The following is a 14615-nucleotide window of genomic DNA, read 5'->3' as shown; positions in this document are numbered from 1 at the left end:
AGAACCAGTGCTCCAGTCCCCACAGCCTGGGGACAGCCAGGAGACAAGTGCTCCTCCTTCCCTGGAGAGGCCCCTCCTGCCGGCCTGGGCCTGCTGGGCACCGTGGGCAGGTGCAGGCAAGGACAGCAGCAGCACCTTTGACCCCTGGAGGCAACCTCGCTGCTGAAGGACTCAGCGGTGACAGGCTGTGCTGCCACAGCTGCCAGGCAGGGAGCTCTGTGGAGCGCAGGCCTCCCGCCTGCTAGACCCAGGACAGCGGCGGGCGTCTGCGCCCTCTGGCGGGGGCCAGGCCCCATGACAGGGCCAGGGAGTGAGAGCGGGGCTGTCAGTGGCTGCGGTGCTGCCTGCAGGGATGGAGGGCGGGGAAGCCGGGCTGCTTGCCACAGGTCTCCCAGGAGGGGTTGCGGGATGTGCCTGCGGTGGCAACAGCTGACCTCCTGGGCTCGTGGGCCCCTGGGCGTGTGTGGAAGAGGCCTGTGTCCCACAGACTCACTTAGAGATGAGCCTCTGGGCTGGGGGCCAGGGTGTGAGGGCAGCCTCCCAGGGCAGTTCGTAGTAGCTCCCTGGTGCTTGGGTTTGGGCCTGCCTCGGGGCTCTCAGGGTGCGGGGGTGACGCTGGCTCGTGGCCACTGTGTCAGGGCCATGCCGCTGCGAGGTCGGTGTCCCCCGGCCGTCTGCCCTAGTACTGGTCCCTGCTGGCCTCTCCGCACCACCCAAGACTCACTCCTCTACCACTGATCTCAGCCAGGGCTCGGCAGACGTTCTGAATGGCCACAAAGTTTGTGCTTTTGGCTCTGTGGGCCATGCCGTCTCCAGCTCTGTTACTGCAATGTGAGGGCAGCCATGAATGAATGATTCACAAATCGATGCACAGCTGTGTTCCAATAAAACTTTATTTACAAAACAGGAAGCCAGCCCTCGGGCTGTGGTTTGCTGACCCCTGGTCTAAGCCAGCAGCAGAGGGGTAGGGGTGGCGTGGGGAGGACTTGCTCAGAATGGCTGTCGTCCAGCATCCTCCGTGGGTCCCCAGCGTGGGTGCCCAGCCACGTGTAGAAGGGAACGGGGATGAGTGGGGGGAGCAGTGAAAGCCGGAGAGGCCCCCAGAGGTGCCAGAGACATAGCAGTTCTGGCCCACAGCTTAAGGGTCTGGGGGTCCCGGGAATCCAGGCCCTGCAGCCTGCTTAGGTCAAATGGCCAGGAGGGGCAGGGGCTACTTGATTAGCTCCCAGGACCCAGGTCCAGCCGGCTCCCAGTCCCAGAACCTTTCTCCACGCCTGTGGCTTCCTCCTCCTTTGTCCCCACTGTGCTCAGCTGGTCTGTGTCCAGCAGGCCGCAGAGTACGCCCGAGGGAGCGCGGGCTCTTGGGCCCAAGGGCAGTGGTTGGAGCAGTGAGCCTCAGTGTGTCTGACGGGGCTGCCTTCCTGCCCTCGGCAGCCAGGCCTGACCCCCACTGGGCAGCACCACCCCCTCCCCCGGCCATCTGGGGCGCCTTCCTGGCACTTTGGGGTTTGCCCATCGGAGTTTGACCTTGTGCGTCCCTGTCCGTTCCTCCTCTCTCCAGGCCCTGATGGGCCCTGCGGGCGTTGAGCCTGGGTTTGCTCTCATCCCTGGAGGTCCCCCGACTGCATGGCTTGTGGTCCATCCCAGGCCCTTTTCCGGCAGCCACTTCTGTGGGTTGGGGTCAGAGGCTCACGGGTGGCCTGTCTCACCGAGAGGTACCACCTGGTGAAGAGCAGCCTCCAGCCCCAGAGGGTGCTCAGGGAGGGCCCTCAGCGCTGTGCCTGGCTGCAGGAGACTGAGCCGGCCCTGACCCCTCCCTTCCTGCTGCTTCCACTTCAGGGCAAGGAGCTGCTGGCGCAGAAGCTGCCGCTGTGGCAACAGGCCTGTGCCGACCCCAGCAAGATCCCGGAGCGCGCGGTGCAGCTCATGCAGCAGGTGGCCAGCAACGGCGCCACCCTCCCCAGCGCCCTGTCGGCCTCCAAGTCCAACCTGGTCATTTCGGACCCCATTCCGGGGGCCAAGCCCCTGCCGGTGCCCCCCGAGCTGGCACCGTTCGTGGGGGTGAGTCTGTGGCCTCTGGAAAGCTTCACGGGTGTGGGTGGGAGGGCAGCTTGTTGTCAGGGCGGGGGGCCACCAGGGTGCAGAGTCCAGGGGCCCCTGCTGAGGGGGTGGAGGGTTCTCTTTCCCCCTGGTCTTGCCCGGGGTGGGCTCCAGCAACAGCCTGCTCTGCCTGCTTCCCTGCAGCGGATGTCTGCCCAGGAGAGTACACCCATCATGAACGGCGTCGCAGGCCCGGATGGCGAGGACTACAGCCCGTGGGCTGACCGCAAGGCTGCCCAGCCCAAATCCCTGTCTCCTCCGCAGTCTCAGAGCAAGCTCAGCGACTCCTACTCCAACACACTCCCCGTGCGCAAGAGCGTGACCCCAAAAAACAGCTATGCCACCAGTAAGGGCTCCGCTGGGGTGTTGGGCTGGGGTCCCTGGACGTGCCTCCCCAGACCCTACAGTCATGCCATACCCCTGAGTAGGGGCCTGGGAGACCCTGAGGCTCACAATTAGGTGACCGTGTGTACCTACATGCATGTGGTACACACACGTGTGCCTGCCCAGCATCCAGCTCCCTCTTGTCAAGCCTCTGGTGCTCAGTGGGGGCATGAGTGGGGTACAGGGTTAGGCTCATGCAGGCAGCAGCCACTTGGGAGCAGGTAGCTGCTGCTGCGGAGAGCTTAGCCAGCCCACTTGTCCACCTGGGGCACAGGCGGCTGTGCTCTCAGCACCTCAACCAGACTCCCTGGGCTTTGCTGCCCCGTCAGCCAGGGGCAGTCCCCTTACCTGTCCCTTGTCCCAGCAGCCGAGAACAAGACTCTGCCTCGCTCGAGCTCCATGGCAGCCGGCCTGGAGCGCAATGGCCGTATGCGGGTGAAGGCCATCTTCTCCCACGCTGCTGGGGACAACAGCACCCTCCTGAGCTTCAAGGAGGGTGACCTCATTACCCTGCTGGTGCCTGAGGCCCGCGATGGCTGGCACTACGGAGAGAGTGAGAAGACCAAGATGTGAGTGTTTCTCGGGGGCAGGCTCCAGGCAGCCACTGCCTTCAGCAAGTGTGTGGGGCAGCGACACGCAGGTGCACTGGGACCTTGTGTTTAGAGTGGCTGTGCACGTTGCGGGTCCTCGCCATAGAAGACCTGGGCAGCGAGAGCAAGCGTGACCTGGGGTCTTCGCCACCAACAGGCGTCTTCTCCCCTGGCAGGGGTCTTCGCCCCAACCACCTCCCTGCAGGGGTCTTCCCCTACAGGAGGGATCTCCCCCAATGGCAGGGATCTCCCGCAATGGCAGGGGTCTCCCCCCAGTGGCAGGGGTCTCCCCCCAGTGGCAGGGGTCTCCCCCAATGGCAGGGGTCTTTCCCCATGGCAGGGATCTTCCCACAATGGCTCGGGTCTCCCCCACATGGCTGTTGTCTTCCCCCATGGCTGTTGTCTTCCCCCATGGCTGTTGTCTTCCCCCATGGCTGGGGTCTTTCACCACAGAGTCTAGTGACCACCTTGCTCCATCGCCTCCCTGTGCCACTCAGATTGCCGCAGGGTGTGGCATCCCACACGTGTACACACTCAGCACGTCCAGCGGAAGCCCTGTGGTGGGCATCAGTTTCCCGCAGTTCGCAGGTGCAGAGCAGGGCTTGGCCATCCTGAGACCACAGGCTTTCTGTGGCTTTCAGCTCTTCCACATGCCAGATGGGCTCTCCAGTTTGGAGTTCTGGAAGTCACCTATGGAGTCAGATGGACCACACCTCAGTTTACTGAATACTGTTGCAAAGAGGCTGGGCCAGGGTGCCACCCTCGCTGGACCTGGGGGCTGCGTTCCCAGGGCTGTGTTTGTGCGGGTGTGTCTCTCGGCAAGATGGGAAAAGGCCCTGACATTTGTGCCTTCCTAAGCTTGGCCTTGCAGCCAGCACTCTGAGGAGGGGGCCGAGGGCAGGGGGTCTCCCAGGAGGCTGCTCCATCTTTCTTCCAGTGGCCACTCCAATCTTGGTGCCATCCGTGGCTTAGCGTGACACTGGGGCTGCGAGGCAGGAGCAACTGCTGTGCCCGGGCTCTGGGGCCTTGCAGTTGGGTCTGATGGGGCCGGCAGCTCCCACCAGGTTGAGGACAGCCCGGGCCACCTTGCCCTTGAGGCTGAGCACACGGCGGGAGCGGGCTGCTGTCTTTGTCTCCCTGGAGCACTGTCTCTGTTGCTCCAGAGACAGCCCCGCAGCCATGTTGGGGAGCTAGAGGGACTTGTGCTTGGATGGTGGTCGGTGGCGGATGGGGAGCCTCTGGGCTGAGCGTGGCTCTTACTTGGGGCCTCTCTTCCAGGCGGGGCTGGTTTCCCTTCTCCTACACCCGGGTCTTGGACAGCGACGGCAGTGACAGGCTGCACATGAGGTGAGCGCTGGGCCCAACGGGAGTGTAAGATCCCCAGCTCGGGAGAGGGGCTGTGATGACACCAGGTCCCTGGGCTTGGATTGCTCGGCTGGGCTTCCGGCTCCTTGTCTGCTACCGCAGGGCCATCCCCAGTGGCCCTGAGAGCTGGACGCTTGAGGCCTTCAGGGTGGAGGCATGGTGGTGCCCTGTGCAGTGGGGCCCGAGAGCCCTGGGGACACCAGTGCAGGCAGCAGGTGCTATGGGGGCAGCTCCTGGGGGCCAGGTGTGCAAGGACCTGGCTGTCCCAGGTCCTCCAGGTTCTCCCAGCCTTCAGAGAATCGCAGCTGAAAGCGGGGTATATGGCTACTGGGAGGGTCAGGGGTTGCTGTGGCAGCCCAGCCCCTCTGGAGTCCTCCCAGCTTAGCTTCATGGCCAGGAGGAGGGAGGGAGGGAGGGAGGGAGGGAGGCCAGACTGGCCCGGCCCATGGTCCCCAGGGCTGCCGCCTTGGCCTGAGAGCAGCCTCCCTGCATGTGGCGTGGGCTAGGTGAGGGCGGGCAGTCCAGGGAGCCACAGGGTTGTGGGGTGTTGGGGGTATCCGGCCTGCTGGGCCGCCTCTGAGTCCCTGTCCCTACAGCCTGCAGCAAGGGAAGAGCAGCAGCACGGGCAACCTCCTGGACAAGGACGACCTGGCCATCCCACCCCCCGATTACGGCGCCGCCTCCCGGGCCTTCCCCGCCCAGACGGCCAGCGGCTTCAAGCAGAGGCCCTACAGTGTGGCCGTGCCCGCCTTCTCCCAGGTCAGTGGGCGGGGCCGGGGCTGGGAGGGGCCCGCAGGTGGAACAGTGGGCTCAGCCTGCAGTCCCCCATTGGAGCCTCCGCTGAGGGGCTGGGCGCCTGGGGGTCTGGGTCTCTTTGGACAGGCCTGGGGTGAAGGCTGCGTGATTTGGGAATGTGTACACACCCCTGCTTCGGCCTTAGGCTGCCCGCCTCGCCCCAGCAGGCTCCCTGTGTCGGCATGCTGGGGCTGGGGTCAGCCTGTCCCTCATGGTGCCCTCAGCCAGCCACGGGCAACTCACTGCTCTGTCCAAGGGGGCAGCGTCTGGGCTGGGAAGTGGCTGGCCTAGAGGTGGGCCTGGACACCGCCGCCTTTTGGGAGAGCCAGGGGGGCAGGATCTCTTCCGTGAGAACCACGGGGCTCCCTCAGTCACATCCATGAGATGGGAGTGCTTGCTGCTTAGCCCTGGCATGTGGCTGGACCCCTTCCAGTCAGTGTGACCCTGGATTTGGGCCATCTGGTGCCGGGAGGCCAGAGGTGGAGGATCAGGGCCTGGGTCCTAGGCCCTGGTGTGGGTCCTCGGAAACCCGGGATCATGGTGGTCCTGGTATCTAGGCTGGGGCAGGGTGTGAGCATGCATCACAACTTGCCGGGTTCCAGCCCACTCCGTCCAGGGAGGCTCCTGGGGTTGGAGAGTTGGAGACCCCTGTCTGTCTGGGGCTCCTCAGCCAGAGATCCAGTTTGTGGGATGTTGGCTGGGCTAGCAGCTTTGTTCCCGGGGCCGGTCTCCAGGGCTGGGCCTCAGGCAGTGAGTAGAGAGAAGAAGAGAACCCACCTTTTTCCGAGAAAACAGGTAGCCTGGGTGACTACTCAGCTATTGACCCACAAGTGAGGAGTCCCCAGATTGACAGCCTGAGCTGAGGCTGCAGGAGGCAACCTGGAGAGGTTTGGGCTCTGGGCCGTGGGTGTTCCACAGGTCAGCCTCTGGGGTGGGCTCAGTGCTGGGAGAGCCAAGGAGGGGTCTGCACCTGCCCTAGGCCCCGGGCCAGGCCATGCTGGCAGATAAAGGGCGCAGCCAGCCCCAGCGCCACACCTGGGCGCTCCTCCCAGGCAGTGTCACCCTCCCAGGGGCCGGGATGGTACATGTGGCAAGTTTCCAGGAAACTGCAGCTGGGGTCTGGGTCTGGGCCTGGGTCCTACAAGCAGGCGGAGGAGTCCCAGGGGCCCACCCAGGCATGGGTGAGGTGCTGCAGGTGTCCTGCGGGGGCCTCGGCTCCCTGGGGGTGGGAGGAGGGGTCTCAGGCGACCAGTCTTGCATCTGTTTGGGAGTGTGCAACGAGCACACAAATTCAGGTGGCCGCTGGCTGGAGGAGGTATCCCCATTAATTTGGGCAGTCATTACTTTACCACTGGGACCAGGGCTCCAGGCATGTCTCTGAGTGCTGCGGCCAGGAGATGGGGAGCCTTCCAAAGGAACACGGTTTGAACCCTGTCCAGGCAGGATCACCGTTTGTGGGTGTGTACAGGCACCGGGTGGGGGTGACCACAGTCCCTGTCACCCAGCCTGACATGTGCCTCTGCCCCCAGGGCCTGGATGACTATGGAGCGCGGTCCATGAGCAGGTAAGGGGGCTTTCAGACCTGTCTTTGGGACCGTGGGTGGGTGTGAAGAGGCCGGGTGGGGCAGGTCCCTCTCCTAGGACCTGGGGCCACCTCTTCTTCCTTTAGGGCCCAGCCTGGCCCTTCACCCCTGTCAGAGCCGGGGACGTCCCTTAGGGCCTCCTGCTTTCTCCGAGTGACACGGGAACCCCCCTGGGCCCTGCCCCTCTTTCATCGCATCTGGCCGGCCCCATCTATCCCTGTCAAGCAAGGTTGGGGAGGGTAGCTGAGGCTGGCATCCATGGCTGGGGCTGCAGCCTCCTCTGCCCCCAGCCTGTGCTCCGCCCTTGTCCTGGGCCTTCCTGGAGGGTCAGGAGGCCGACAAGAGCTGCTGAAAGGGGCATTGCTCGGTGCAGGCGGACTCGCCGCCTGTGGCTGGGCAGCGTCGTGCAGCCGGGCAGCCGTCCTGTGCTTTGTTTCACAGTGGCAGCGGCACGCTGGTGTCCACAGTGTGAGGACGCTGACCCCGGGCAGCCGCTGCTCTGAAGAGCTTCCGCGCCTTCCCCCTGGTCTCGTCCGTTTTGCTCCTCAGCTCTTGCTGGTTTGTTCTTGGGTTGTTTTTCTTTTCCACCTGCCCCTTGCCTTTTGGTTGGTGACCCCAGACTCTGTGATCCCCCAGGGTCCATGGTGCTGCTCCATCCGCCCCCCCTCCCCCGTGTTTACGCGCCCCACCCTGTGTGTCCCAGCCTTTCGAGCAGAAACTGCCAGGCAGGACCTGCTGGGCCGTGCGGGGCACCCTCGGCCCCACCCTGCAGTGTCTGTGGCACTCACTGCTTTTCTAAGGCTCGCCGTGAGCCAGGTCTAAAGTTTGAAGAAAAAGAAAAATCTTAAAAAAAAAAAAAAAAAAGAAAAACAGGAAAAAGGACTTTTTTTTTCCTGAAAAACAAAAACCAATCTGCATGGACTCCGGTGTGCGCTGTTATCTCGCATCCGACTTCCCCGGTGCGATGGCCTCCGTCCGGACAGGGAAGGTGCTGGGGTCCCTGGCCGCCCCGGCCCCTGTGGAGGGCTGCACAGAGAAAGGGGGCTCGTGCCAAGCTCGAGGGGCCTCCTGAGGAAGCCGGCCACTCCTGTGAGGGAGGCCGGGCCCGGGTACCTGAGGGCTTCTCCCTCCGGACGCTGCGGGCCAGGTGTACATAGAGCAGCGCGGCAGGGTGGCCTCGCCTCCCGTCAGGCACTGGCGGGAGCAAGGTCGGGGGCAGGCGCTGCCCAGCTGGCCGCACACGGACATTCCAAAGACCTCCAGAGACCACCCCACCCCCACATTCCTTTGACCAGCCTTGTGAGGGCATCGATGCTGCCCCGGGCTACCTGGCTGCTCCGGGCAGGGTGTGCGGGCCGGGCCTGGCTGGGGGAGGGCAGCTCTGGGCACGCCGCACCCACGCCCCCCACCTGGGGGAAACAGGCAGTTCCTGCCCGGTTCTTCCTAAACGCTCTCGTCTTTTTGTGTGTCTTGGTGACTTTAGAAACAAATACAGTGGACTCAGTGGCTGCTGGTATTGTCTCTTCCCACACTGAACTCTGGGGAATTGAGTGCAGGGCACAGCCCGGCTCAGCCTGCCCGCTGGTGGGAGCCCCTGGGAAGCTGCGGCGCTCCTTTATCTGATGGGGTTTAGTAAAAGCCTCCCGCACACCTCCCCGTGGCCTGGGACGTGGCTGGTAGTGTTTGTGTGGGAAGCAGCTCAAGACGCGGACCGCGTGACATTAAGGAGAGCGCAAGGGTGGACCGGGCCCTGTGTAGAGACCCTTCCGCGCCGGCGTTCCCGCTCCGCTAAAGATTTCAAATCCAGGGGATTCCATGCTCAATGGATGAATGTAGACACAAAACAGCAACACTTGTATGAAGATGTAAAGTGCTGAACATATTTTTTTCCTGTTTCCTTTCCTTTTTTAAAAAATCTGAATTGTGCCCTGTACTGCAGTTACTTGTTTGAATAAAAGTTTTATTTATTGCACGAGTTGGGTATGGACCTCCTTCCGGTTCCCGGCGTGCGTCTTTGCCGTGGGGGCCCCGCCTTGTGCCCACCTCTGCCAGGTATTTTCTCGGCACTCAGTCGCCTGCTAGATAACCTGGGCTTGCACACGGTGCTGGCCCCAGTGACAGTCACTCACTCTGCCCGGGCTCTGCGGGGGGCCGTCTGCAGCTGAGGCAGGCTCCTGGCCCCCTCCAGGCCCGTGAGTGAGGCAGGCTCCGCAGGCGCCGTCCAGGGAGAGCCAGAGCCCCAGCTGTGTGCCGACTCCGAGTGCTCCAGGGTTGTAGGTCTCCTGGCAGCTCGCCCGTGGTCCCCCCTCCTCTGCACCCCCGAGTCCTCAGACCCCATGCTGCCTCCAACTGAGCCTTGTGTTTCCTTGCAGCGCCGATGTGGAAGTGGCCAGATTCTGAGCCGCCTGACTAGAGTTAGTAAGTTGCCTGGCGTTCTCGTGCGGTCACTGGCCTCTCCAGTGGTTCTACACGGGCCCTCTGGCCTCAGTCACGCAGCCTGGGTGGGGAGGGCCCGGCTGCATGGCGGGGCCAGGGGTCCACCAAGCCTGCCTCTTGCTCTGGGTGCTGGGCCTTCTCTACTGGGTCCCCTTCTTGGGTTCATGGTCTCTTTCTCCCCTCCCGGAAGTTTGTGGGCTCTGGCTGGCTGTGCCCGGGGCTCCTCTCACTGCTGGGTGTGGCTCTGGCCCTGACCTTCTGTGTGGTCCTCTCCTGCCCTGCTGGGCGCTTCAATTATAGTCAAAGGGTGACCCCGGCAAGCAGCTGCTGCCCGGGCCTTTCCCGCCTGACTCGCAGCACCAGCTTGGGCTCCTTCAGCTGTGTGTGCCTTTGGGGCTGGTAATGATGACAGCCTCGTGGGGACTGGAGGTCAGGGTCCTGGGGAGAACCCTGGGGAGCTCCATAGGCACTGGAGCCAGGTGTTGGGCCCACTGGGGACCGGGCTGTGCTGTTAGTCTGACCTTGCCTCTTCTGTCCCCCAAGCCCCACAACGTGGACCCAAGACACTGGCTCCATCCCTAGTGTGGATCTGCAGACCTGGAGGGCTGCTGGGTCCAGGTTTGAGCTGACGCTCACTCTGGGGACCACAGGGCCATTATGGGTCCAATTCCAGTGGGACTCTGGAGTCCGGGTCTGAGTCCATTTCCTCGTGGGTTGAGCAGGCCACTCCCCTGGTGCCTGGTGTATATTTGGGATGTGCCAGGGTGTCCAGGAGCAGGCCCTCTGCCCTCATAGGGGGCCCTTGCCCACACCTTCCAATCGCCTACACCTGTGTCTGGGCAGGTCCTGCTTCCCACCACCCTCCCATCCCCAAGTTGCTAGGAGGGCGGCTCTGCAAAGCCAGTGTCTGCATCCTTCACAAAGGACATTCGTCCCTGTGTCTCCCTGGTGGTCACAGCAGGCACCTGGCCCACAGGCAGCCAGGCCACAGGCAGATCATGGATCTGTCTTCTTTCACTGCCTTTCTGTTGTTGATTTTCGGCACAAATTCTGGAAGATTAGGTAGAAAAATGCTCCTGAACTTTGGGGACTGGATGAAGATGCTCTGGGTTGGCCCTGGCCACCACTTTGCCTTCTGCCTCCATCTTCCTCCCTTCCGAGACGCTGTTTCTGGGAGGCCTCCAGACCCCCCAACTCCCCCAGGTCCCTCTGAGCTGAGGGGGCTGAACTGCCCTCACCTGGTAAGGCTTGGAAGGGGTGAAGGCTCAAAGATGAGGCTGGCACAGCCTCTGTCAGGGACCACGTCCCTTGGAGGGCAGAGACCCCGGGGTGGCAGTGCCAGTGGGGCAGTGGTGCTCAGCCCCAGCACCACTCCACAGTGCCAGGGGCCAGTTTCCCGGCCACGCAGTCTGCCTGGTCTGACAACTCAGCTGGGATTGGGGGTGTCAAAAGCCACTTGCAGTTGGTCAAGAGACTCCCCAATCCCATTGCCACCCTGTCATGCCCCAGCTTTGGGCCCTGGGAAGGGGGCCTTGGAATGAGAGTGGAGGGGCGAGCACCCCTGACCGCTGTCCATACTCGTCAGCGGAGGCCCAAGCTGGACCCGATTCCAGAAGGGCCCACCTTCCGAAGACACGAAGAAACAGCTGACGCGAGAAGACAGAGAACAGGTGCTGTCCGCCCGGCTCTGGGTCTGGAGTCGCCCAACTGGTCGAAATGCATTTGTGACGGCTCCGTTTCTTCTCGGAATCCTTCTGCTTCACGTTCAAGTCATTGGTGAAGCTGCCGCTTGGCCGAGCGCCGTGGCCCACACCTGTAATCCCAGCACTTTGGGAGGCTGAGGCGAGAGGATCTCTTGAGCCCAGGGGTTCGAGATCAGCCTGGGCAACATAGGGAGACCCCCATCTTGACAAAAAAAGTTAAAAATTAGCCAGGCATGGTGGCACGTGTCTGTAGTCCCAGCTTCTCAGGAGGCTGAGGTGGGAGGATTGCTTGAGCCCAGAGGTGGAGGTTGCAGTGAGCTACAGTTGCACCACTGCATTCCAGCCCGGAAGACAGAGCAAGACCCTGTCTCAATAATACAATTTAAAAATTAGAAAAGCCACCGGTCTCGCCTGCGGCCTTGCTTAGGGGCCTCTGAGGGGAGGCTCTCTGTGAGGAGACAGAGCCCAGGCCTCTGCATTCTGAGGCCAGCGCCCTGCCTGCCCAACAGCTCCCCCACACATGACGCAGGCCCTCCTCAGGGTCCTCCGCTCTTGGACACGTCTGGTGACTTTCCTTTGTTGGCTGGAGAGGTGCTGGTGGTGTCATTGGGTAGTTCGTGGCAATCGCTGCCCAGGGCCATGTCCTGCAGGAGGTGGGGCCTGGCACGTGTCCTCCGGCAGGGACCAATGTCTGTGGCTTCCGTGTGGTGACCTTGCAGTGGCCTTGGGCTCCAAACTTTGTCATATTCTATTGGCTCAGTTAGGCCCCCACTCAGCACAGTGAGCTCCCCGCCGGCCTCCTGGGCGTGTCTTTCCCAGACAGCTGGGGGGTGGGGGCCAGGGTGGGGGAAATAGGGACGCCCAGCCCCTCCTTGTGGGCCTGCTGTCCCAGCCAGCCTTGGGCTCTGGCCTGCGCTCTCCCCATCCCCGCCGACCCCCCTGCCCCCGTCAGGCTGAGATTGGACACAGCATTTGCAGCCCCAGCCCCAGGGTCCTCAGAGCCACCCAGTGTGGATGGTTCAGCACGCTCCACCTGGTCCCACTGTTCTGGGAGACAAGAAGAGAAAAATGCAGGTTAGAGAACAGGCCTGCACCAGTGGAGGGCTTCCTACCCCTGCAGCTCCCTGTGGGGTCCAGGCAAGCGATGTGCCTTTGCCACTGACTTTCTGATGAGAATCGGCTGTGATTCGGGGCAGGAGTGAGAACCACGCGGCTGCGCTGCCCTCGGCTGTGGTCTGGGCCAGATCTAGGGCCCTTCTCTGGGAACCCACTTTTTGGCACAGGGTCTTACTCTGTCACCCAGGCTGGAGTGCAGTGGTGGGAACACAGCTCACTACTGCCTCGACCTCCTGGGTTCAAGTGATCCTCCCACTTCAGCCCCTGCATGGAGCTGGGACCGCAGGCATGCACCACTCTCCCGCACCTGCCTAATTTTTTTTTTTTTTTTTTTTTTTTTTTTTTTTTTTTTTTTTTTTTTTTTTTTTGTAGAGATGGGTCCGCTTTGCTGCCCAGGCTGGTCTTGAACTCCAGGGCTCAAGTGGTTCCTCCTGCTTTGGCCTCTCAGAGTGCTGGGATTCTAGGCAGGAGCCACTGTGCCCAGCCAGCCCCATTTCTAATCTACCCAGTGCTCCCTCCAGACCCTGGGCCTGCGTAGGAACTCGGGCCACAGAGCACTTCCCTAGGAGTGGGTCTAGCCTGGCAGGCAGACAGGGCATGGGCAGACATCACTGATGGAGGTGGAATCCTCACCAGCGGGCCCCTAGGCAGCCCCTACCCAGGCCCCAGGAAGGGCAAAGCTGCACAGATCAAAGCTGAAAAAAGCCGGGGATCCAGCAGACCCTGAGGCTCCAGCACGTTGAGAGTAGATCAAAAGATCCTTTCAGTAGGGTACCAATGCTTAGACGCCATCTGGGAGTCTGGGAGCCTTCCGCAGATCTGTCAGTCTCTTCCACGTACTTTATTCTCTTAAAAACTCAGTCTGTAGTGTTTCAAGTTCTTAGAAAACACAAAGTCCTCAGGAAAGCTTAGGGAGCTGCCTCTGTCCTGTGCCTCTTCCTGGGCAGCTGGACGGAGCCCTGCCTGCCCACCCCAGGGTTTGCTTCCGGCTGCCTGTGCCTCTTCCCGGGTAGCTGGACGGAGTCTGCCTGCCCGTCCCCAGGGTTGTTCCCGGCTGCCCGGGCTCCTGTGGACCCAGCTGTGCCAGAGGTGATTCCGCTCCAGGTAATGGCTCCAGAGTCCAAGCACAGCTTTGCCAGAGCACAGTCCCGTCCCTGCTGCGTCTTCGTGTCCACGTGCCATCTGTGCTGTCACCCTTGGAGCTGCCTGACATCCCCCATCCTGTCCTGTGCTGTTCTCTCCGGGGGTGGGGACTCCAAAGAGAAAGGCCCAGGCATCCCTCTCATCTGTGCTCATCTTGTTCCATTTCAACTTCTTGTCTTGAGTCGTATTTGTGCATCAGCTGTGGCCCCGGGGATATGGGGGAGGGCGCGGCACCCCTCGGGGGACAGGTGGCTGAGCCCACAGCAGGTGAACCACTGTCTGGCCCAGGGGATGGCCAGCTGCTCTGCAGGGCCCATGGGTGTCCATCTGCAGCCCTGCGGGAGCCGTGAGCCTAACCTGCCTTCTCTGGATGCCCCCATGCCAGGGCTGGGCTGGACGCTCTGCCACGCTGTGTCCCTGGGTGTGGGCCTGGCCTGGTGGGGGAGCCACCAAACTGGTGTGTGCCCGGTTCAGGCCTGTCTTGAGTCCCCAGCCTCAGTGGTGATGTCCGCCCCTCACTGGGAGGTTGCGGCTGGCCTGCCCCGCCCCACCCCGCCCACGCTGCTGGGAAGGTGATGGATCGGGTGGGGGCACCCTGCCTTGTCTAGGGCACGTAGTGGACTTGGGGGTCAGGCAGCCTTGCAGACAGCGCCTGGCCCTCCCTGCCCTGCAAAGCAGCGTCTATTGTCTGTGAGCTCTGTGTCCTGAGATCGGACTGTAGGCATCTAGCACTGGGGAATCCCTGGGGCATCAGGCAGCCCAGGTGGCACAATTCACCCATGGCTTCTGCCTAAAAATTAAAACCACGTTTTTCTCTTTCAGGAATCCCTTTGCCCACGTCCAGCTGAAGCCGACAGTGACCAACGACAGGTCTGCCCCCCTCCTCAGCTGATGGCCACATCTGCGGTGCTGCCCATCTGGTGGCTTCCCCCACCCTCCCCATGTAGCCTGTTCTGTCATCATCTGTGCGTTCCTGTGTAGAGAACATCCAGGCCCCGGCTGCCTGGTCTTGCCCCACTTGAGTGAGTCTGGCCTGGACTGGATCCCAGCTGTTCTAGGCAGGGCCGGGCAGAGTGGGGCGCAGTCCCCTGAAGGGTGAGACCCAATGGCTGCGCTGCCCAGGGCTGAGGGGCCGCCTCTTGAGGGTACACACCTCTGGTCACATGGCCATGGAGCCCTGGGTACCCCTGAGTTAAGGGAGGACATTTGGCCAGCTGGTGGCTGGGAGGGGAGCCCGGCTGCCCTGCTGCTTCTCCTGCCTAATAAACAGGCTCCTCCTGCACCAGGTGTGATCTGTCCGCCCAAGGGCCAGAAGGCCGGGAGCACGGGGATGGGAGCGCCCCCACCCTGGCTGGAAGATGAACTTCCCATAAGCACGTAATTCCCTGCAGGTCCGGCAG

The 14615-nt window shown here is 62.5% G+C and overlaps 1 protein-coding gene across 6 annotated transcripts in view; it reads left to right on the top strand.

Moving 5' to 3' along the window:
* The window catches only part of BAIAP2 (BAR/IMD domain containing adaptor protein 2), an 81937-nt gene extending 67440 nt beyond the window's left edge, over positions 1–14497 (top strand). For 4 of the 6 annotated variants that reach the window (XM_031010785.3, XM_055389498.2, XM_055389500.2 and 1 more), the window contains 7 exons: positions 1840–2061; positions 2245–2446; positions 2852–3053; positions 4353–4421; positions 5036–5198; positions 6764–6798; positions 14038–14497. In XM_031010785.3, coding sequence (XP_030866645.1) covers positions 1840–2061; positions 2245–2446; positions 2852–3053; positions 4353–4421; positions 5036–5198; positions 6764–6798; positions 14038–14107 — 963 coding nt within the window. In that variant the 3' untranslated portion in view covers positions 14108–14497. Of the gene's footprint in view, positions 1–1839; positions 2062–2244; positions 2447–2851; positions 3054–4352; positions 4422–5035; positions 5199–6763; positions 6799–7258; positions 8790–9189; positions 9236–14037 lie in introns of those variants that run through there. The other 2 variants (XM_031010787.3, XM_031010786.3) reach the window with 2 other exon arrangements.
* Positions 14498–14615: the final 118 nt, after the last annotated feature.

Source organism: Gorilla gorilla, chromosome 4 (assembly GCF_029281585.2).
Source record: "Gorilla gorilla gorilla isolate KB3781 chromosome 4, NHGRI_mGorGor1-v2.1_pri, whole genome shotgun sequence".
Classification (NCBI taxonomy): domain Eukaryota; kingdom Metazoa; phylum Chordata; class Mammalia; order Primates; family Hominidae; genus Gorilla; species Gorilla gorilla.
The sequence above is the reverse complement of the archived record's forward strand: the minus strand, read 5'-3'. Positions and strand labels throughout refer to the sequence as shown.